We start from the raw sequence: 23,532 nt of genomic DNA, 5'->3' as shown, positions 1-23,532 counted from the left end.
ACTTCAACTTCCACAAGGCTTTTATAACAATGGCAACATTCTCTCACAATGCAAACACATACATTTTTATGTTAAAATGAACTTCTACCCTTTATCAATGTGCTGTTCATTGGTGTGTCTGTGAATTAGAGGCATCATATGTGTCGCCTCTCTTGCTCGGAGTGTGAAGCAGCAAAGACATAAAGCAGGCTTTTTTCATCAAGCAGCTTTGATGCAAAGACTCTTTGATAGCCTTCTCTGTCCCTTAGGCACACACTGAAGCACATGCATGCATACACATCAAACATACTTTTATGGGTGGCAAGATACAAACGGTTTTTGTTACCCTCTCATAATTTCATAGTGGTTTAGGCACAAACCCATCTTGGGCCAGGAACGACACAAATGAAAACCCTCTTTATCTGTTGGTAGATTCAATTTCCTGCCTGCATTTTATTAAAAACTAGAAGCTATTTTGAGAGGTATTTGATGTTGTGTATCTCTAGGTACTTTCAGATAACAACTTCAGAAATCAATCATACTAGTTTTGAAATAATGGGACTTTTTTTTGTGAATAAGCAACCCAAGTGGGATGGAAGTGGTGATGTGTGATTTGCCCCAATGAGACAAAAGAACAACCACTAGAGCAGGGCACATGTTCTTAATAGGGCTTCTTTGCTTTTAACAGCATGACAGATACCAGAATCTGTTGTTATCTTGCAATATAATGATAAGTCTCTTAGGACTTCTATAGCAGTAGACAAAGTTTCTGTCCATGCAAAGCCATCCAATGAAGACAAGGCATTGCAGATAATGGAGTTCAGATGTTGTTGTATGAGGTGCTGGTTGGGTGTTCTTGTCAGTTTTAGAAGTTGGAAAAAAAATACTTTACAAGAAAAGCTAATTGGATTGAAACTTGCAGAAGCTTGTGACAAACAATTGGTTCTTGAGTGGATAAGCAAGACAAGTGGTACCTTTAGGCTTAAAAGATTGGTTGAAGTAATTGATGAGGGAGCTGCCTAACTTTAAATTGACAGGATTATAAAAGGTGAAGGGATTCAAGAGAATGGAAAGGAGCCAAGAGGTTCAAGGACTGAGAGAGAAGGAATGACTAAGGAAGTTTGGGAAAGTGATACAACTTTGCCAAGTTCTTCAAATTTCTATTTTATCATTTTGACTTGTTCTAAGGAGATGTTTTTTTCACTAACTTCTATTAATAAAATAGTGTGGCACTGCCTGCCATAAAAAAAAAGAAAATCTTACAAAGGTACGTTCGAAAAGGTTTAGAATACAGGGAAATTCAATTTATTCAGCAAACTTAATTTAGAGCCAAAATGATTCTGATTTTGTGCATCATCCTAAAAGGAAAAAAATAACAATTCAGTTCACCAAAGCTCACACTCTGGAGCTGAAACAGGTTATAAATATGCAAAAGGATGAAAAAGATGGTTTATTAAATAAGTCTGCATTCTTAACTTTTTGAGTGGGGTTGTTTGAGGGTCATGCAAGACATTTTACATCCAAACTTGTAATTTGCTTCCGCACTTCACTGATTCCACCTCCAGTGGCTTGCAGAGCCATACAACTTTCAAAGCTGTTCCATCTCAGAGGGACTCTGAGTGCAAACTTTGATAAGTGCTATATGAAAAGTAAGCTTTCTTACCTCAAGAGACAAAACAAAAGAACACTCAGTGTTTTCTTTCTGCCTGTCTTGTAAACCAGTTATTGTATCTTGACATCTTGTACAGTAATCAGTGTTATAAGTCTGATTATTAAGCATTAAAAAAAGCAACTCAAGGGTGCCAGTTTAGCTCAGTGAGCGAGCAGGCAACCACATGCCGCATGGCCGGAAATCAGCGGCCTGGATTCGAGTCCGACCCGCAGCCCTTTGCTGCATGTCTTCCCCACTCTCTCTCTCTGCTTTCCTATCTTCACTATCCAATAAAGGCAAAGTGACAAAAAATAATATTAAAAAAAAAAACATAATCAAAAAGGCTTCTAACACATCTTCAGTATACCGATGCAACACTTCTCTCGATCTGTTTTGATAACAGCTAATCATGTTCACATGAATAAGGGTGTATTTAATATTGCAGACAGAAAAGCTCTCAGGATCACGAAAACAATGGAGGGTAAAATATGTGTACGTGTAATGTTTTTTTTTTTTGAGAAACATACCGTGTGCAAGTCTTTGAAACATATGGATTTAGTATATAGAGCAAAAACAGACTTGATACAATTCTAACAAACTCCAAAGTCAATATTTGGTATGACCGTGGCTTAAAGTGAGCCAAGAAAATCCTCAGTGATGCTTCAAAACATTCAGATAATGAGCAATCAAATATAGCTAAGTATTACTGTCTATTACAGGATTATTACTGTTGAATGAGTTAATTGTTCACAAGCCTTGTGTTGCTTCCAGTGATGGCATGCAAATACTACATGGAGATAATGTCACTCATGGTCCTCTTTTCTTCACAACGACAAATATATGACACTGCAAAAGTTGTCATCTTGGTCACAAATTTCCTTACATGAACTTAAGTTTTGCAATGTAAAGTCTTTTAGTGACATAGACTTCTTAGCATTTAACAAGACTATCAAACTACTGAACAGATGCTTTTTGAATGGGCCCTGACTTTGTCCCACCTCTGGTCCCTTATACATAAAAACAACATGATCGGCCCTGATATCCATTTGTAACTCTGCAAACAATCGTTTTGAAAAGCAGCAGACAATAATCCATGGATGCTATATCAGACCAAACGCTGATATGAACTATAAAAAGCCAGTTTTTGTATGTATGTCAAATATTTTGTGTTTCCCTCGCAGTCTGAACAGAAAAGAAAATTAATTAAAAAGAGTTCAAAAATTTATTTTAATGTGACACCTGACAGACAGGATGGCGGGACTTTTCGCTCGAGGCAAACGTGTAATCTCGGCTGATTTAAAACAGCAGCGCTTACTACAGTGAGGACAGATAGCAAAGCCACTGGCATCCCACTGCTGGTTTGTGTCCCATAGAGATAAGAGAAGGAAAGACAGTCTGCCCGCCTCTGTCAACCAATGAATAACAATATAGCCCAAGGTCACCATTCCACTGTGAGCGACTATGAGTGTGTGAGCGAAAACTGGAAAAGGCAAAATGTGTGTGCTGCATTATTAACGCCACGCCGGCGTTCAGCACACCTTCAGTTTCGAGTTAATCATTAACCCGTGTCTGTTTGTGTGCATTTATATCTAGATATATCTTTTGTCTCCTGTAAAATAGCAGAGCACATCACATCAAACAAAATAAGCTTTATAACAGTACAGCGTGATGAGATTTTCACTAGAAGTTGCTTCAGGAACAAAAAAGTCACAGAGACGAAATGCTTTGTGCCGAAGCATATCCATCATGCTGTAAATCCAGTGATGATAAATAATGAAAGTTATGTCTCATCTTCAAGCACACTCTGGACCTTGATGACTTTGACGCTTCCTTGAGTCTGAGCGGCGGTATTCGTCCATTAATCACTGTCACCTTACTGTTCTCTGTTCTGCAGAACACTGACAAATCCACACAGAGCCTATCATATCTGCTGAAAAGATGATTATCTACTACCTGTTTTGCTTCTTCAATTGCATTTTGATGGTAATACTTTCTGGTTGCACTGCATTGTTTCCGTTCTCCTCTTGGGAAAATTACTTCACCACTCCTGGTGGATAGGAGTGGTCTTTTATGGAGATAGCAGCCCCTCCCTGAGCCTGGTTCTGCCGGAGGTTTCTTCCTGTTAAAAGCGAATTTTTCCTTCCCAATGTTGCCAAAGTGTTTGCTCATAGGGGGTCATATGATGGTTGGGTTTTTCTCTGTATGTATCACGATGATGATTTAGATACAGGTTATGACTGCTGCTTGCTACATTTAACTGTAGTTCTTGTATTCCTTCTGTGTTTTTTGAATATATATAAATACTAGGAGTGCAACGATACACAAAATTCACGGTTCGGTTCGATACTTTGGTGTCACGGTTCGATATTTTTTCGATACAAAAAGAATGTTCATGCCTTTTTAATTTGTCATTTATTAAAATTATAAATATATATTTTAACTCAAAAGTACAGTTTTTAAATTTAATGTTGCTGACACAACAAAGTAATAAAAAAAAGAAATCTATCTGATCGAGAAATCACTCATCTTTGGAAAAAGAGAGTTTATTACAGAGAAATGGCTCTCTCCAAAATAAAAGCTATACTATACGCTTCTTCTGGGCTATACTCTCAGCAGCATATTAAACATATCAGGTGCCCATAAGGAGAATCATGTGCTAACGGCTGTCTAAATGACTCGGGTAAAGTTTGTAGCATGCGTGCTTGTTGTTTTTGTCTGCTTCCACTTGTCTTTGCACTAGGATGATGTCGGAGTAAATGTGCAGTCATATTCATTGTATTCCCACTAGTGCCGTCAGCGTTAATCTCGTTGAAATGACGTTAACACCACAACACGGCAAATCTCCGTTAACGAGCTACCGCGGATCGCCCCGTGCGTGCGGCTGGACGGCGTCAACACGTTAACGAGCTAACTGCGCTAACGCAGTAGTTCCCACCAATGTAATTGAGCATTGCTGGCACATCGAACATACTGTTTTACTTTTGTCCATGACGCGCTTACCTTCAGGGTCATACGTCACATGAAGAACAAAATAGTTCCAAGGCCAGATCTGAATGAGGGTGGAGGAGGTTCAATTTGCCATGTTGCAACGAGCTTAGCTTCTGTCTCGCTAGCTTGTGCTGCGCTCAGTGGATCTGCGCTCGACAGTGCAGCCTAGGCGGATAAGTCGAACGCAGATCCACTGAGGGGCGATCGTGGCTCAAGAGTTGGGAGTTCGCCTTGTAATTGGAAGGTTGCCGGTTCGAGCCCCGGCTTGGACAGTTTCGGTCGTTGTGTCCTTGGGCAAGACACTTGACCCGTTGCCTACTGGTGGTGGTCAGAGGGCCCGGTGGCGCCAGTGTCCGGCAGCCTCGCCTCTGTCAGTGCACCCCAGGGTAGCTGTGGCTACAATGTAGCTTGCCATCACCAGTGTGTGAATGGGTGGATGACTGAACGTGTAAAGTGCTTTGGGGTCCTTAGGGACTAGTAAAGCGCTATACAAATAAAGGCCATTTACCATTTAGCTCTCAACACAGACAGCATCGTCAGAAGAAAAGTTGATAAAAGAAATTAAAAACTTTGTATTGTTCGATACATATGCGTACCGAACCAAAAGCACTGTATCGGACGGTTCAATATCGATACGAGTATCGTTGCACCCCTAATAAATACTTTTTTATATTTCAGTGTTACCTCTCTGTATCTGATGTATTGAATTCTTTTTTCAGTAAAAGTGCACCAGTGCTAACTAATCTGAATAGCCTGACAGTGGAGCCTTAAAAAAAATAAAACCTTTTTCATCACTTTTTCGCTCTTTAGGATCTAAACTGATTTCATATGTGGTCTCTCTGCAATCCAATAGATCGAAATCCGTTGCAGCGATAGAGAACTGTAATCCATGTGTGTGCTTCACTTTTATAAGCATTGTTTTCTTTCAAATAGATTGTCATGTCATACGGTGGTTTATGAGGTCACAGCGCGGCATGAGCCATTCAGTCTTAACATTGTAACGTTCTTCACTTTAACTATTTTGTTTGAATGTATAGCGTAATACACAGGAACACACAGTGCCTTAACATGCTGTGACAGCTACACGACATCCTAGTGATAGATGAATACAATAATACTACAAAAAAGTCAAATCATCATTTGTTAAACTGTTTTTCTTTTGATCTACTAAACACAGGCAAGATTTCCCAGCATTCAACACTGCAGAGCCAGGCGTTCCTGGCCAGCTCCCTGTCATTACAAGGGATAAAGCAGACTCCACGCTTTGCATGCACAAACATACACCAACTTTATGGGACTCGTCTAAACAATGAGATCATAGAATTTCATTCCCGTACCCCTTTAATCCAGCCGGCAATCTCACTCTTTCTCTCTTTTTCTTATGACACAGGCCTAATCTGATAGCGCAGACAACCCAAAAGAGAGGGAAGGGAGGGACAGTTCGAGGGAGGAGAAATGGACTAACATTATAAAACAAAGTGGGAACCAGGGAGCGTGTGACAGGCAGCGAGAGAGAAAGGTCAGGAGGATAAATGATGGATACTGGGAGAAAGGTTGTAAGACAAAGGTGTGGAGTTGAAGATGGATTGAATGAGAAGGAGACGAGTAAAAGAGGGTCAAGTGGGGGCAAACGGGAGAAGGGATTATAAGTGAAGGTGATGAGAGAGAAGAAAAGATGAGGAGAGGAAAAAAAAGGCTTATACTTTTAATATACATAATGTAATGCAGGTCAAGATCCAGTGGGGACGTTTATTTAGAGATTTAGTGACAAGGCATGAAAGAGGGTCAACAAGCAAAGCCGGTATTTTATGCAAAGAACATCAAAAATAAATTTGTTTCAGCCACAGTATGTGGATTCAGTCCTTGTGGAGTTGGAAGTTTCATTAGATCTTGCTAGATAGGCCAGCCTTAGTTTCCAGCAGGAGAGCGCCAACGGGTTTGAGTCAGCAGTTTTATCTACATTTAAATGAAGTAAGTGCCGGTTGCTGCTATTGGTTGTTTACAGATTAATCGGTCAATTATTTTCTTGGGTAATCAATAAACTGTTTGGTTTGTAAATCATTAAAGTCACAAATTACATCTGGTACCAGAAACATCTGGTTTTATCCAGTTAAAAAAAAGACATTTATTATCGTGTAGAATGAATGATAAATGATAAAATAATCAAGCCTAGCATTATTTCAGGCACATGCCTGGTTGATCGGTGGATCTCAGTGCCAATGAGATCACCTGATCAGCATCCGCTGATGTGGCAGTATTATATGATACTATATACTGTTTAAAAATAATCTTGCTTTTTGCCATAACAAGTCATTGCTGATGCTCCATTTCTACTTCAGTGAGAAATCCATATCGTAAATTGCAACCAAACCAGGAACCCCTGTTAACCTTATGCAGTAACCTTCCACGTAACCTGACATGAAATGGCATTACATATAGGTCGATGCAGCCTGATATGACTGAATGACTTGGAAGGTTACAGCGTAAGGATCAAAGGGGTTTCTGGTTAGGGCGTAATTTATGATGTGGATCTAATTTACCGGTGTACGATCTACCTGACTCTGGTCGGATTATCTGGTTGTTGCACTCACAACGTTCCAAACACGTGAATTACCGACAGTGAAGTTTGCAGAGCACCCTCTGGTGGACAAACTATGCAACATCATCAGTCAGTATAAGTGCGTGCAGCAATACATCAGCAAATTTCAGCTATCAGCTGAAATATTGGTCGTGCTCTAGTACTGCAATTGTATCTTTACTTATCTGGGACCTGCGATGAGAATTAAGCCTTTCCTCACACCTTGTTTGCAATGACTTGCCAATTAATTTATATCTGAAAATATATTAATATAAACATGCAAAGTAATCAAAGAACAAGAAATTGATTGCAAAATAAGGATGACATTGGATGAAATCTCATTGGACGCTTTCACTATCTGCATCACTGACTGTTGATCCAAAGGCTAAATCAGCAGATTAGCTGACGAGGTTTTCTAAACTGGATGAAGTGTTTAAACCAGACGACATGATTAATGAGCTTGTCAGCCTTAAGTGCCAGTACTTCCCAACAAAGATGGACAATTTAAACTAAAGATAAACTAAACTGCACACTGACAAAGTATTAATAACATTAAAAATAAAACATCTACAGAAAGAAACATACCTACCATTAACACCTGCTGTAGATATATTTCTTAAGCATGGGAGGACTCTGTGCTGTATATTAAAGTTTGAGTCCAACATTTTCCCAAAGGGGCAGAGTTTTTCATCCACCTGGCACATCTTACGTACCTGGAAGCCAATAGAACCTTTCTGGCGCATTACATAGGGAGCACTGATTGCTCCATGTGGGCTTAGACAAATAAAACATTTGGCTCAAGTATGCTTTCTTCCTTCTACCTCTCCATCTTCCCCCTCTTTCCCCACAACTCCTGCTGTCAGCTTACTAAACATCCCTCTTCAATTATTGGGCTTGTCATAGACATTTAGGAGATAAGGAAAACTGGGAACAGCAGAAGCCATTTGTCACCTCTCAGCATATTAGCAAGCTGCTGGCTGCGCCTGAGCTTTTAGTAGGGGCCGCTTCCACATAGGCCTGCATCGGCTGCAAAGCCCATAGAAAAAAATCTGTACCCTCTGATGTACCCTCCATCTTCCTCTGGAGGGTACATCGATACCATGCACATATTCCCATAATGCCTGGTGTGCACGCACATAAATGGACACCCATAGTTAAGTAGACTGAAAAAATTGATTAAATGCTATTAGCTATTCTCCAAGCCTACCCTGACATTTAATTACACACACACACTGACTGAGTATGAATGCTGACGAGCGATGTACTGTAACATCTCTTGAGGCAGCCAGCAAAGCTAATTGTCTGAAAGCCAAACACAGTCTCTCTCTCTCTCACACACACACACACACACACACACACACACACACACACACACACACACACACACACTGTATACAGGCTTGTATTTTTAGGGAGATCGTTAGAACACTATATTTTTTAATCAGCTATATATAGTAACACCATAGAAAATTGCGACAGGAAAAAAAAGCCCATGACAACACAAAACAAAGCAAAGCAGTTCAGTTAAAAGGAAACTAAATCATTGATTTCAGTCATTTTCAACTGGGGACGACTCATTTAAGAACTACTGCTTGGTGAATGTAGGGACTAAAAGTGTGCTTTCCAGGCCAAGGACCAATAATTGATGATGAGAAAAGAACTCAAGGGGTTTTTTATGTGTGTTTTCTTTCTTTTTTTGACATGGGCAATAATCCAAGTATTGCTAAACATAACTGGGCAATGCTCCCAGTGAAGAGATGGGAAAAAAATGTGTCACTGTAAAGTTTTGGGCAGAAGAGGACATAATAAATAACAGCTTTCCCTGGAACAGAAGTGGAGAGGGCACATTGCAAAAAGAAAAATACAGCAATTTTTAAAGCAATTTTGCATGTTCAAACAAATTAGGAGTGTTAACGTGGAGAGCTACGTTGTGACAGCACACATGATGGAACTAAAAATAAAGATTAATTAAACATCATCGTAGCCAAGAAATTAAAAATTCTCTTTCAGAGACTACTCGCTCACTAGTCTTCATGCTGTTTAAAAATAAATAGCAGTCTCTAACATGTGAGAGTCTGTCAGAAAACAGTTACTTTAAGCTGTTGCTACTAAAGGTGGTTCTACAGGCTACTTAATCACAGGCTGTGATTAGTTTTAACACTGCACACTGCAGTGACTGTTAAGTGAAGACATAGCAGGCGATAACATGACTCTGTGTACGTCTTTCTTTTTGACGTGGCTGTCAGACACCTTAAATGTTTATTAGGCAGACAATGCAAAAGCAAAAGAAAATAGGGAGCCGATAGACTTACCCAGGAAGTTTATGTGCGCTAAAAATGAGTAGATGCTGACTTTTGCTTTCATGCAGGGTTATAACACAATTTTCCCAGTTGAAAGTCCTTTACTTAATCATTTAAGTAATTAGTTTTTTTGTTTTTTTTAAGTGTGTACACATGTGTGGGAGTTGGGTTCCCTTTCAGACCGCTTGAATTAGAGCATCATAAAAGGTTATTATTCATCTTTTGTCTAGTGGAAGCAAAACGCATGTAGCCTACGTCAGCTTTAAGAGCTATTGCTGCTGGTTGCTGCTGGTTCAGGGACATGCTAATAAAAATTAATTGAAACTTCAGCCTGCAATCCATTTTAAAGTGCAACTTCACTTCAGAAAAACAAGTTGGGTTTTTTTTCCACCAACTATTTGGGCGTCAAGCATCAGAGAGTGTAATCTAATAAACAGCTATTAAGGGGAATTTAAAAAACCTGATGATCCAAATCTCATCCATCTGATAAAACTTCATTTAACAGGCGCAGCTCAAAGCATATGCAACTGTGGCATATGGGTTCTAACTGTTCCTCCACATGTAGAGACAGAAATCCTGTGACGTCCCCGCTGAATATAAATGTTCCTTAACTGGTTGAGTCGCTGCCATGTCTGCATTAAGTCATTAAGGGATTTGTGGCTTTATACATTAACTCATTTGATATTTGGGAATGATATCTCAGTGTTTGGAAACAGACGACGGATTTACGGCACAAATCCCCAGTTAGCGCACGGCTGGTCCGACACCACACATCCAGGTTTATATTACAAATGCTGTTCTCAGTAATATCGCATTTCTTTGCTTCTCTGGAGCAAAACCAAGACCAATAAATAACCTCAAAATTTGCATATTAACTATGGTTAAACATTAAATGATCTTCTTAATACATACTTACATTAGAATATCCATCACAATCAGCCAATTTAGGATGCAAAATTTGGCAGCAGGTACTTTCCAAGATATTACCTATAAGATGAAAGCTAGAAACTGACACCCAGTTTCTGCTGGTAGTCTGATTTGCAGCCCTGTAGTGTGCATTTCAGGAACTGCAATACATGAAACTCACTTTTGTGTGTATGTTTTATTCCACACATGCTGAGGGTTTGGAATAATAGAAGCCGGGGCTTCGACTGTATGTTTCACGATGCCTTCCAAAACCATAGCTCCGTTTCCTTTTTCCAGCCAACAGAAATTTACATGAATTTTCCATCTGACAGGCGGAAGAAGAGTTGGAAGAGGACTAGACATTGAGCACCTGCCAGCAAACTAATCGGCCTATGACCGATTTGGCCTCGAGGCCCGTCCTGCCTGACCCAACCTATTCGAGCACAAACACCCTGCAGTGCGGCGGGAGGCGCAGGCCGAGCGGCCATGTTGTAAAACCAGGGGAAGAACGGCTCGCAACTTTTCTGCCTGTGTTTGAGAATGGCAGAATTTGATTTGGCTTTCAGCAAAACAGCTGAAGTGTCTTGTTTCACTCAGATGGAAAAACTATGGTGTCGACAGGAAACCACTGAATTTCATCACATTCAAATCTTATTATAGAAAGTTTGTAATACCTCAGGATCTAATTTCCTTGTTATGTACAAGTCCAATGAGATTGAAATTGCGGAACAAATGGAAAAAAGAGATCACCCAAGAGATTTTCAGGAAACGTAGGTGCACTTTCAACCTCGGATGAATAATCACAGTCAAGAAATGAACAATGCCTCTCATTTCCAATGCTTATATCCTAGTTATGCGCCTTTATAGAATTACAGGTTAAAGCTGCAGTCTTAAATGTAATCTGTTTGGGAGTATTCCACTAAATATGCACTCTCTTGCTTTTGCACATGAACTAACAGCAGCAAAGGAAAGGGAAACTGTTATCTAATTACCTGTTATATCAGGTTTAAGATTTCCCTTCCAAATGCACAGTGTCAGACCCAGTTCTATGAGGGTGCAAAGGCACCGATTACAGCCTTGGTTTAATATATTAGAACCTCTGCTGAAATATGAATAGCAAATGTGCCGCAAAGACATGCCATTAATTATACCAAGGACATGGTCTTTTGTGAAGTATATCATAAAATAACTGCAACCTAATAAGCAAGGGCCAACCTCTGGTGAGGAAAAATTAGGCCAATGCAGAAGAGGCAAAAAAACTGCAGTTCCTCTAATGACCACAAGGCGACAAAAAGGGAATCAATCTCCATAGAGTCCCAGTTTTACACCATTTAAAAGCATATTTATATCCTCGTATAAAATACCGTTTTGGCCTCTATATAAAGTTTCACCCTTCACAATAACTCTTAGTTCTTTATAACTTATCAACGTTTATCCACTGTTGGTTGGTAGCTGTCCCAACACAATAATTTGGATCAGTTCACTCTGTATGTGCAGCCTGTTTCATTTGGAGCATTTCAAGGGGCTTATCTGCGTAATATTATGGCTTGTTTTTCTATACAGCACATCCTAGACCTTTGTGCTTAATTTTTGATCAGTATAATTCTGATATTTTGTTAAATGATTAGGCCATTTACTGCTACTACTAGGCAACTTAGCATTGCGCCGTACAGTTTGAATGTATCTTGCTAGCCAAACTTGATAACACTGGCTAATGAATTAGCATTCCACTCTGCATTTCATATAAGCTAATTTCGAGCTACAAAACAAACAAAAGGGGGAAAAAAACAATATGGTGGCACTCAAAGTGCTAACCTGACGCTTTAAAATTGTGGTGGCTGTTTATTATGGCAATAGCTCTGCTTTGTGGTTGCAATGCAATGTTTTGCATCCAGATGTATTTTTATTACTTTGGAAGAAGAGAAAAAGTGTGACTTTCAGAGAAAGGGTATGGTAGTAAATACAGAGAGAGAAAGAGAGTATTGAGTAGAAAAGGGTGGGCAGAAAAATCAACAGTATAAATATTACATGGAAGATGAAGAGACAAGAAAAGAGAGAGCCTCTGGAATGTTCTGGAAAGCGGAGAAACAAAAAGGCATGCTAAGAAAGCGCACATATGAAACCACAGTTTTAACCTCCAAATTTATATTTAAAAAATAATTTTTAAAAAAGGCATTATATTTTAGAGCTTACCACATGGATGAACATAAAGTTTCTGTATTTGCGTTTTTAATCTAGATAAAAGCAGCTGTAGATGGCTATAGACTAGGCGATAATCTGTTTTTGGCAGGCCGCGATCACTTTTAGTTGTCTGCCCTTTTGCACCACAATAATTTCACACGCACCTTAACTGATTTTAGGTTTGGAACTGGGCCTGTAGAACCTAGCCAGACATCTGAGGAAAACCCTTTATACTGCAGTAAGGGGGTAGTGGAGAAAAAGCACAGCAGATTCCCTTGGCTTTACTTGTCTCACTCTTTCTGCAGCTGCTGAGTCAACATTCAAATATTTGCAATATCGGTGGTCAGAAAACCACGAACAGCAGGTGGAGAGATTGAAAGAAAATCAGTTCATGCATGTCTGTCTGCCTGACACAGCAGAGCCAAGTCTGAATCAAATTTCATTTGTCTGCTTTCTGGGCCACATGTTTCCAAGCCAATGACCTATCACCTTGTTGCTGTAATCCTTCAACAATGATGCTGCGATCTGGTGCTTCCTCAATCCTACAGTCCACTGCTGACCAGCAGCTGCATGGGTTTATCTTTATGTAGGAAAAAAAAAATTACACAGACCCTGCAAACTCACATCTTCTCTTCTTTTAGCTTTTCTCACAGCTGTTGTAGCTTAAAGATAAATAAATAAATAAATAACAGTGTTATGAAATCAAAAAATATCACTCAAATTGATTTGGCTCATATTCAAATGTGTTCATTTTATTTACCTGGATGTTATTTAACACAACTTACCATATATTAGGTTTAATATAGCAATAACTGTGTCTACCATAGGTAACCGGTTTCTTACTAGCTTCATACTAACTTCACTATTATTTTTATTTCACTATTAACTAACCTAGTTAGCCATTGCTAGTAAAAATTTCAGCTATTTATACACTAATTTGAACTATTACCATTTACTTTTCATAAAATAATACTTCTAAAATATTAACATAATTATCTTTTTTTAAATCAGCCATTAAACTCTAATTTTCATCTACTTCAGTTAAGCTTTTATTAATATTAATCCTTTAATGTTTACATTTTCTGCCAATCTATCTATCAGCGTGGTCGATTTTAACCATGCTAGCCCCACGTTTAGCTATTTAGCCACTAACTTTAACTAACAGTTTCAAACATTTACCCATTATTGTTGTCCATTTCATAATAGCTGCTAAAAATTGTAACCATTTAGCATTACTTTGACCTAAATTTATTTAGTTACAGAAAGTTACAGCTTTTAGTTACATTTTAACCTTTTTTTTTTTAGCTTTTAGATAATTTAACCTTGTAGCCTAACAGTTTTAACCATTTGATTGCTAGCCTTAGCTAACAAATTTATCCAGTACATTTGACTTCTTTTAACCACAGAGCCTTACTTTTAGCTAATTTAACCATTAATTCAACCAACTACATAAAACTCCTGAACTAGTATACAGTATTCATACAGTCTGCATGACCATACCATAAATGCATATTCAAGGCAAGCAACTTGTGTTTAAAATTTATGTGCAAAACCACATTTTAAGTGACCACAACCCACAAATACATGCACACACGCACACACACTTCCCAGCAACCATCTAGCTAAACCCTTCAATCCATGATGTAATCTCTAAGTGTGTTCAGTAATTACAAGGTCTCGGGTGCTTGGAGCCACCTCAGCCTTATGTAACTTAAGATTCACGTGCCGTTAATTCAGCGAGCGAGATTACAATATGGTTGTTCTAAAGCCTGCTGTGGGACGGTCCAGTATTGCATCCAGCTCCTTGCTAGTCAGCAGATGATGAAGAAAGCTAAAAACATGTATAAACTCTCATTCATAAGAGAAATCAAAAGAAACTTTCAGATTGTTTGGCTAGGGATGCAAAATGGCACACTGAGCAAACTTTAAAACAATATGCATCTATGTCAAGCACGTATTTAAGCTAAAGTCGTGTAGGCAGATTTTTGATGCCTCATAATTATAACAGCTATAGCCAGAATTTGATCCCTGCTTTGATCGACGTCTCTTCTTTAAAACATTTCACTGGATTAGATGTACAGATAATAGTCACCTCTGCATAAGCAGGATCAACACAGAGGTGACTTTGGCATGCAAAACAGATATAAGCTTTATTTGCAGTGCACTTAATGCTCATATGCTTCAGATAGAAGCACATAGCGATGAGATGCCATCAAAAGCTCAAAGATTGAAAATGGGTCTTGAAAAATTGCAGGAGTATTCATTAAAAGTCAGTGGCCCTGAGCCAGAGGCCCATAAGTGGCTTCACTACCAGCCACAATCTCTATGAAAACCTCCCCCGGAGCTTCAACAAAGCCTTCACTGAAGAGCTTTAACACGCTGGAGGCTGAAAAAGGATTACTTCAAATCAAAGAACAACAAAAGCATGTATGGTACAAGCGGCGTCTAGGGGCACCAGAACTTACTGGAAAGCTGCTAACATTCCCAGTTCGTCGTCATCATCACACGGCTCCATGCTGTCAGCTGGACAGATGAAGGAAAGATCGGGTGGAGTGAGCGGAATGGTTCTCCCAGCCCCACCACCACCACCACCTCCACCACCAACAGGCTTAGAAAAAAAAGAGCTCCTATCTCGCTCCCTAAGTCCAAGTCCTCCTCTAAAAAAAAATCTACTTCCTCTGAATCTCTTTAGAAAAAAATCCCCAAACTCAATTTTCTGTGTGTGTGTGTACGTGTGTTTGCATATGTGTATATCTTTGTGTGTTCCTGTGTTTTTTTTCCTCATTCCTAGCTTGGTGCCAAATGTTCCAGCTTAGTGCTGCTGTGCAGCACCGCTGGTGATGGATTTAGCCGGGGCATCTGGGCCAGGGATAAACTCCATTCTCACACACACACACACACACACAAATGCACAGACACCCGCACACACATCGCATGCACATGAGTGTCATGCGGCATAGCAGCGGACAATGTTGAGACCCCCCCTCACAAAACCTCAACAGTAAGATCACAAGATGTGAGCTTTACAGTAAAGACACGCACACAGAGACCCACACACTACTTTTGCACTCGCAGAGCATCCGCACAGAGCCGCTGGATCAATGCATGAACAGATGTGTGCCAACTTCAGAGCTGCCACTAAGCGCAGACATCAGCAGCTGTACTTACACATGTGCATGTGTGCGTATCTCTTAAACCTTGCTGCTCCTGGGGAAAGATGCGTGGGACATATAGTAGGCACCTCACTACATTTATGTGTTTGTGTGAGAATCAGTGGCCATGATACAATCCTCTGTGGTCAGAGCAGACGGAGGTCAGCTGTGCCTGTGGGCATGCAGCAGACAGTGTGCGATTAACACAACAATGATGTATACAATAAGGAGAAAACATAATAGCAAGCTCGTCCTTGCTGACTCGCTACAGAGGAGAAGCAGGGCCTGATGATAATAAAACCTGATCGTGTAAAGTGAGAGACAAGATTATTTCAGGGCACCATCAAGTGCTGTTTCTTCTTTTTCTCTTTGAGACAGATGTGTATAAAATCTCCTGTAAAGTTAACACGGGCTGATCTTCAGCATGAGTGTGTGTGTTTTTTAACAGGGCAAACTTTCTGATTTATAATTACAGGCCAGTCCATCATTTTACACTTTATATTTCTAATACTAACATATCTCAGGGATTAAGTGTGCTGCTAAACATCTTCATACTAATAGAAAAGGGAGTGTCACTGGAGGCCCACTTAAATTAAAAGTGTATTTGGCCCACAGCTGAGGGAGTTTGACACCCCTGCTGCAGATCCTACAGATAATCCTTTATTTTGTAAATCTTGGTCAATCAGTGTTTCAGAATAGACTTAATTTTCTATTCAGTAAGATCAGAAATAAGCAATTGAGCCCTTAAACTCAGCGCTAACAACCAAAATACGTTTTCCCATAGACTTTTATAGGACAGGAAGTCATTTTGCAACCAGAGCTATCGCCATCTGGTGGTCTTCAGATGGAATGCAGGTTCAAGGAACTAATGCACTTTTTTTTGTTCACTACATCCATGTTTTAGGCTGTCTATGATGTTGACAGCCACCAAATACTAGGTGTCCTGTGAGCTGAAAAGCATTATATAAGTACCAGTCCATTCAAACTTCTGAGATGTTATACTTTGTGTTACTTTGTGAGCTGCATGTTGTAGACTGCAATTTTAGCTTTCAGTTTATTTAAACATAAAGTATTCATTATACAGCATTATTGCAGAATACTATCAAATAAGAAGTGCATAAGTCCTCTCTCGCCAGATTGATGTAGAATGATGTAGTGGTCAGGATAAAATCACATTTAATGGGAAACTGGAGTCGAAAACATCATTGTCATTGGACATTGACTATATTACAATGCAGTGACTTCACATGAGCCCCAGGTTGCAGACTTAAAAAAGTATTCAGGAATGACTACCTGGTCAACATGTCTCAAACTGTTTGTGAATTTTAAGAGGATAATCAAGGCACAAGTTGTTCCAGGACTTTGCCACGGCGCTACCTTTGGGCATCCTTACACACTGGTAAACAGTACTGACTTTTCAAAAATTGGATAGCGCCCAGGACACAGGCTCTAGGAGAAACAACTGGTGGCTTTATATGTCAAAAGCTGTTATAACAAACACTACCTTGGTAACCTAAGTGATAAATAGGAACTACAGTCTTCTACTTTATGACATCTAACAGCCTCTTTGAAGTGTTACCAGTCTGATAATCCTGTAGATTTATAATCGCATGTCGTGATGTCCCCTGCAGTCACACTTTGTGGCTAAATCATTCGTTTAACAGCTGAATTCGGTACACTGCAACATCAGTTTCTGTGTATTGCAATATGCAAATAACTGTTAAACAAGTTGGCAGTGAGAGAAAATCATCGATATGTCATTATCAAAGGACAAGCTGAAGCTGCCTTTTAAGGATGTGGCAGGACAGTTTTGGCACTGTGATGACTGTTCTGCACATTATTCCAAGATATGATGCCATCTCTGCACATTCCAGTCCAGTGAAGACCAGCTCCGTTTGCTGCCTCTTGAGATGCCACCTGCTCCTGACTCTTGGCCAAGGATATCTATAGCCAACACTACAGGGATGTGACTACTGATTTGTATGCAGCCATGACCCTGTTGGTCTAATTTTACACCTAACATAAATATCTGCTCATGCACTGTATTGCATTGATATGAAATATGAAATATCAGCCAGCTAGCATGTTTCACTACGGATATGGCAGGATCCTTTAATTAGTAAATGAAAGTAACCCTAAACACACGTACAGGTGTGTATGTATGTACAAATTATACTGGAAGCATCTCCTGGTCAAAAGACCTCAGCCTTGTCCATCTGGAGGCTTTGTAGACTTTATGTAACCCTGCCTGTTTACTGAGAAAAGCGTCCCCTGAGTAAAGGCACTTTACTTTTTTATCCACTCACTGTCATGAGCTCTGTTTTATGCAATATTATGTGGATTGTCATGGGAGAGCAGATGACGGGGGAAGGTAGTGCAGCGGGAGACGCAAAGAGGACAAAATTAGGGGAAGAAGGAAGGAAGAAGGGAGATATGCGGAAGGAGAAGCGATTCAGAGATGACTCATAAAGCAAATTACAGGATGAGTGATCTCACTTCGTCTTCAAGGGAGTAATAATTGGAAAAAATACAATAATGGCAATCCCAATTCAAAAGTAATAAGCTGTCATCAGTTCTCTTCATTCACATCTCATTCATGGTGTCGTAGAAGAGTTGACGTGACACAGAGCTCAGTCCTGGGTGCCATATTACTTTTTCCTTTTAAAAAGAATTTAATCGCGCCCTCTCCAATCAGTCATAAAACACCACTAACTAACCAACACATCAATCTGGGACAAAAAAAAACACCTTTTAAAACTACATGATTGGCATTTATCATGTGTTTTATACCAAAGGAAGAAAAAAAAAAGAAATCTTATTTTGACATAACTCTCAAATTTGTATGCAACTCACATCCAGCCATGCTTACAAATTCATCTGCTGCTCCAGTGAGGGCACTAAATCAAAGGTCAGAATTTTAAACTCAAATGTTATGCACTGTTGGAGTGATTTGGACATCTCAGCGCTGTGATCTTGTGTTCAAAAAGTACCAAACCAGCCAGATGGAGGCAGGACGCAGTTGAATTTTAAATCGGCCTCGCATCTTTCTGCTGTATTTTTTAGTCAGTTTCATTAGATGTCTCCTTTGTATTATGGCAGGACTCAGTCTGATCAATTCTGTATTTGAAAACCCGCTTAGATTTAAATCCATCAGTCCTTGCCACAGCCCGATTAAAGGAGGAAATTGAAACTTGTAAAAAGAGTAAATTTATAATGAATCTCTGCATCACATTACCCTGAATCCCCGTTTTCTCTCTTCACATTTCCTTTGTATTTAAGGCTGGACCGCAGCCTGGTCCCCTACTTGTTTACATTTTGGGTTGACTCATGGTGCCACGACGACCATAGCCAACGTTTTATGGGGAAAGAGAAGCCTTTAAAGCAAGAATCCACAAAAAAAAATCAGGTTTACACACAAGTCCTCTGGTATATAGTGATATTTATCCATCCAGATTGTTTTGGTGTCAGTTCCTCAGTTTTAAATATATATAGCCCACAGGAATGTCAGCATTGTCGTAAATGTAACGGAACCAGATGGTACTTAGGTTGTGATGCTCAAAGCAACAAAAAGAAAAAAAGAAAATGACATTTGAAAATCTCCACAAAGCCGCAAACCTCGTTGAGGGCAGTTTCACATAGGAACTATTTTCTCTCTGCTCACTACATCCAGTATTAAAAATGAGAGACTCACCACGATGATTTGACAAACATCCGTGCCAGGAATGACTGTATGAACTGTTTGGGACATATTTTCTTTTGTTCTTGCTTAGATTTTGTATCCGTTAAAATATGTTGTTTTAGATGGGTAGGTATATTAAACTAAACCTTCAGCCGAGTTCTTTTCCGCCCCAAGTACAAACAAATTCAGTAGGAAAATACTGCTGAACATTTGTACGTGAATGGTAAATGGCCTGTATTTGTATAGCGCTTTACTTAGTCCCTAAGGACCCCAAAGCACTTTACACTACATTCAGTCATTCACCCATTCACACACTGGTGATGGCAAGTTACATTGTAGCCACAGCTGCCCTGGGGCGCACTGACAGAGGCGAGGCTGCCGGACACTGGCGCCACTGGGCCCTCTGACCACCACCAGTAGGCAACAGGTCAAGTGTCTTGCCCAAGGACACAACGACCGAGACTGTCTGAGCCAGGGCTCAAACCGCCAACCTTCCGATTACAAGACAAACTGCCAACTCTTGAGCCATGAATGCAATTAACTCTCCTCATAATCCTGATCTTCTAATGGAAATGTCTTATTCATTTAGACAATGTGCCTAACATGGAGTTTAATTGGCGAGGTCGGGGTCAACAAGGACAGCGGAGTTGTGAGCTGTAATACCAAAACAATGAGCTGAAAGCTGATAAAATGGTGTTAAAAGAGTATGATCACAATATTGTGTGGGCTTGTTACTTTGAGTGATACCTTTCATGTTAGAAATAACCAAGTCACAGTCAACAGCCACTTTATGAGGTATACCAGTTCAACTGCTTATTAACACAAATATTCAACTAGCCAATCACATGGCAGCAACTCAGTGCAACTTGTCTTGTAAACATGATCAACTGTCTGAAGTTCAAGCTGAGCATCAGAATGGGAAAGAAAGTTAAGTTAGATTAGAACGTGGCATGGTTGCTGGTGCCAGACTGGCTGCTTCGAGTATTTTGGAAACTGCTGATTTACACAGTCGTCTATGGGGTTTACAGAGACTGGGCTAAAAAAAGAGAAAATATCCAGCGAGCTGCAGATCTCTGGGCAGAAATGCCTTGTTGATGTCAGAGGAGAATGGCCAGACTGCTTCGAGCTGACAGGAAGACAACTACAACTTGAATAACCCCTCATTTCAACCAAGTTATGCAGAAAAGCATCTATGAATGCACAACACGCTGAACCCTGAAGCAGATCACCGCAACAGGTGCCACTCCTGCCAGCTAAGAACAGGGAACTGAAGGCAGAATTTGCACAGGCTCACCAATACTGAACAACAGAGGATTAGAAAATTCATACTTGGTCTGATGCGTCTTGATTTCTGCTGAGAAATTTGGATGGTAGGGTTAGAATTTGGTGTAAACAACATGAATCCTTGTATTAACAGGTGGATGGTGGTTCATGGTATGGAGGATATGTTCTTGGCACACTTTAGGCTCCTTAGTACCAACTGAGCATTGTTGAAGCACCACAGCCTTGTTGTTAGCCATGTCCATCCCATTATGACCAAACTGTACCCATTGTCTGATGGTTGCTTTCAGCAGGATAACATGCTAAGCTATATGGTTTATAGAACAACTCAGCTGGCCTACCCTGTCATCAGATCTCAGTCCAACAGAGAGAGCACCTTTGGGATGTGGTGGAACAGGAGATTATGCAGCCAACAAATCTGCAGAAACTGTGCAACACTATCATATCGGTATAGCCCAAAGGAATGTTTCCAGCATTTTGCTGAATTTACCCCACAAAGAATCAGGATGGCTCAGAAGGCAAAACACGATTCACAATCCAGTACCAGTAATGTGTTCGTAATGGAGGTGGAAGGTGACTATTTCTATAAAAACACTGGGTTAGGGTTATAGGCAGCTAGAGGATTATCAGTGGTTTGTAGCTTGCCTCCACCAGTGTGTGAATGTGAGAGAAAATAAATAGTGGAATTGTAAAGCGCTTTGAGTGTCTAGAAAAGCTATATTAATGCAATCCATTATTATTATTATTATTATTATTATTGTTATTATTATTACTATTATTATTATTGTTGTTATTGTTTGTAAGTTTGGTTTTGAATTGCATTGGCAGACATTATTATAGTTTTGACCTGCTAGCAAGTATGTTTACTGCCACGTTAAATGCTTAATTATCCATTTACTTGGAAGTATTTACATGAAACATACACTGCATACGTTCATATTTCCCTATTTTTAACACATATAGGTAAGCCTGCCACCATCCTACAAAGCAAAGCACACCCTCACACTAAATTCAGACTCGCATTTTATGTCAAAAAAACCACAGAGCTTGAAAGGAGTAGAAAATGCAGTTGCTACAGTAAGATAAGGAGGAGGGCTCCAATCAGAGTGTCTCCACCCAACTGTGAAAATGTCTGTCTGCCACACACTGCGCTTGCCTGGAGAGATAGAAACAACTTTCTTCAAAATTCTCCAGCTTCTGCTCAGATGAAATGAGGTGCAAAGTGCATGGGGACACGGAAACACACTGTGATATTTGAATATCTGTGCTGTGCCATAAGTGGCCAAAATAGAAATACTTTACCCATCACAAGCACCGCAGGTTTACCGCATTCCACCTCTTAAAAATATATACGGTAGACATAAAAGGATGAAATGGCACTAAACACTATATCATATCTTACCTCATGGCTTAATGTGCCATCTTTTTGCAGCTCTCTGCCCGACTGTCTCCTAATCCTCGGGCTGCCACCCAGCAGGTTCCAGCAAAAACAATAACCTGAACTGCAGCAAAATTACTTTATGTTCAGGGTCAGTGGGGGTGATGTGGAAAAGAAAAACAAGATATTCAAAGTTGAGGAGCAGATGGGATGCAAGGAAGTGAAGGAGAAAAGTGAGCTGAGAAGAAACAGACGTGATTAGGATTGGAGGAAGCTGGGAGTCGAGGGCAGAGGGTCCAGAAGAGTGCTGATGGGGTCAGGTGATTCAACGGCAAGTGGAAAATCTCTTTATCTGCTTTCTTTCCTTACATCTCTGAAGCTCTCTCCGTCTCTGCTATGATTATCATCAGGCTGCCTCTCCTTTTCCCCCCTCACCCTCCCTCTCTCTCTTGCTCTCGCTAAACATCTGGGGATGTGATTATTACTTTTGCTCGGAAAAAAATCCGAACGAGGGCAAAGACATTAACACAGAAACAGTTGCTTATGTTTAGAAAAGGTAATCATATTCTTATATTTATGTTATATTAATACTATTGTGAGGGTAATAATGTGCATTAGAAAGTCTCACCTTAATTGTTTTCAGCAATTGTCATTACTGTCACTTCCAGCCACTTCCTCCCCTCAACCCCAACCGGTCACGGCAGATGGCGTCCCTCCCTGAGCCTGCTTCTGCTGGAGGTTTCTTCCTGTTAAAAGGGAGTTTTTCCTTCCCACTGTCACCAAAGCTCTTGGGATCATCTAATTTTGGGTTTTTTCTCTGTATTATTATAGGATCTTCACCTTACATTAAAAAATGCCATGGTGCAACTGTTGTTGTAATTGATGCTATATAGATAAAACTGAATTGAATTGAATTTTGACATTTTTGGGGTAACTTTTTAAATGCTAAAATACCACTGATTCAATGTGAATAAGTAGCTTTACCTAAAGGAATGATTGCTGTGGAGCTGCTGAGAAGAGGCAAATGGCTTGGCTTAGCAAAAAGATTGATCTTTCTTCAGCAATATGAAACAAAAAATTTAAAAGAAAAGGTAAAACTATGGCAAGGGGAAAAGACCAGGAGTAGAACTGCACTGCAAAGGCTTAAAGCTACAGCGACACATTAACAATGACTCAGTAACATATCTTAGCAATTTCTTAAAGGTTTTGCAACACTACAACGCAAAGACTCATGGGAATTTAATGTTCATATTTAAATAGCAGAATTAGCATTGTTATGACTGGGTCTTCTTTTCCTTGACACCAGCTGTGAAATGTGTCAATATGTCTACTCTTCTCTTCCTCCTAAGAGTCGACATTTTATCACATTTTCATGAGAAACAGGGATCATGGGAGCTTGTTGGACCGTTTTGCAGGACCAGATTAAATGTGTATATCTAACCTTACTGCACGTGGAGAT

The 23,532-nt window shown here is 39.9% G+C and overlaps 1 protein-coding gene across 1 annotated transcript in view; it reads right to left on the bottom strand.

The window, feature by feature from the left end:
* LOC146492081 (FERM and PDZ domain-containing protein 4-like) overlaps nucleotides 1–22,091 on the bottom strand; it is a 94,049-nt gene extending 71,958 nt beyond the window's left edge. The window contains exon 1 of the mRNA XM_085150582.1: nucleotides 15,049–22,091. Coding sequence (XP_085006708.1) covers nucleotides 15,049–15,368 — 320 coding nt within the window. The 5' untranslated portion in view covers nucleotides 15,369–22,091. The remainder of the gene's footprint in view (nucleotides 1–15,048) is intronic.
* Nucleotides 22,092–23,532: the final 1,441 nt, after the last annotated feature.

Source organism: Neolamprologus multifasciatus, chromosome 23 (genome assembly GCF_963576455.1).
Source record: "Neolamprologus multifasciatus chromosome 23, fNeoMul1.2, whole genome shotgun sequence".
In the NCBI taxonomy this organism is placed as follows: Eukaryota; Metazoa; Chordata; class Actinopteri; order Cichliformes; family Cichlidae; genus Neolamprologus; species Neolamprologus multifasciatus.
This window is presented reverse-complemented; position numbering and strand designations above follow the sequence as displayed.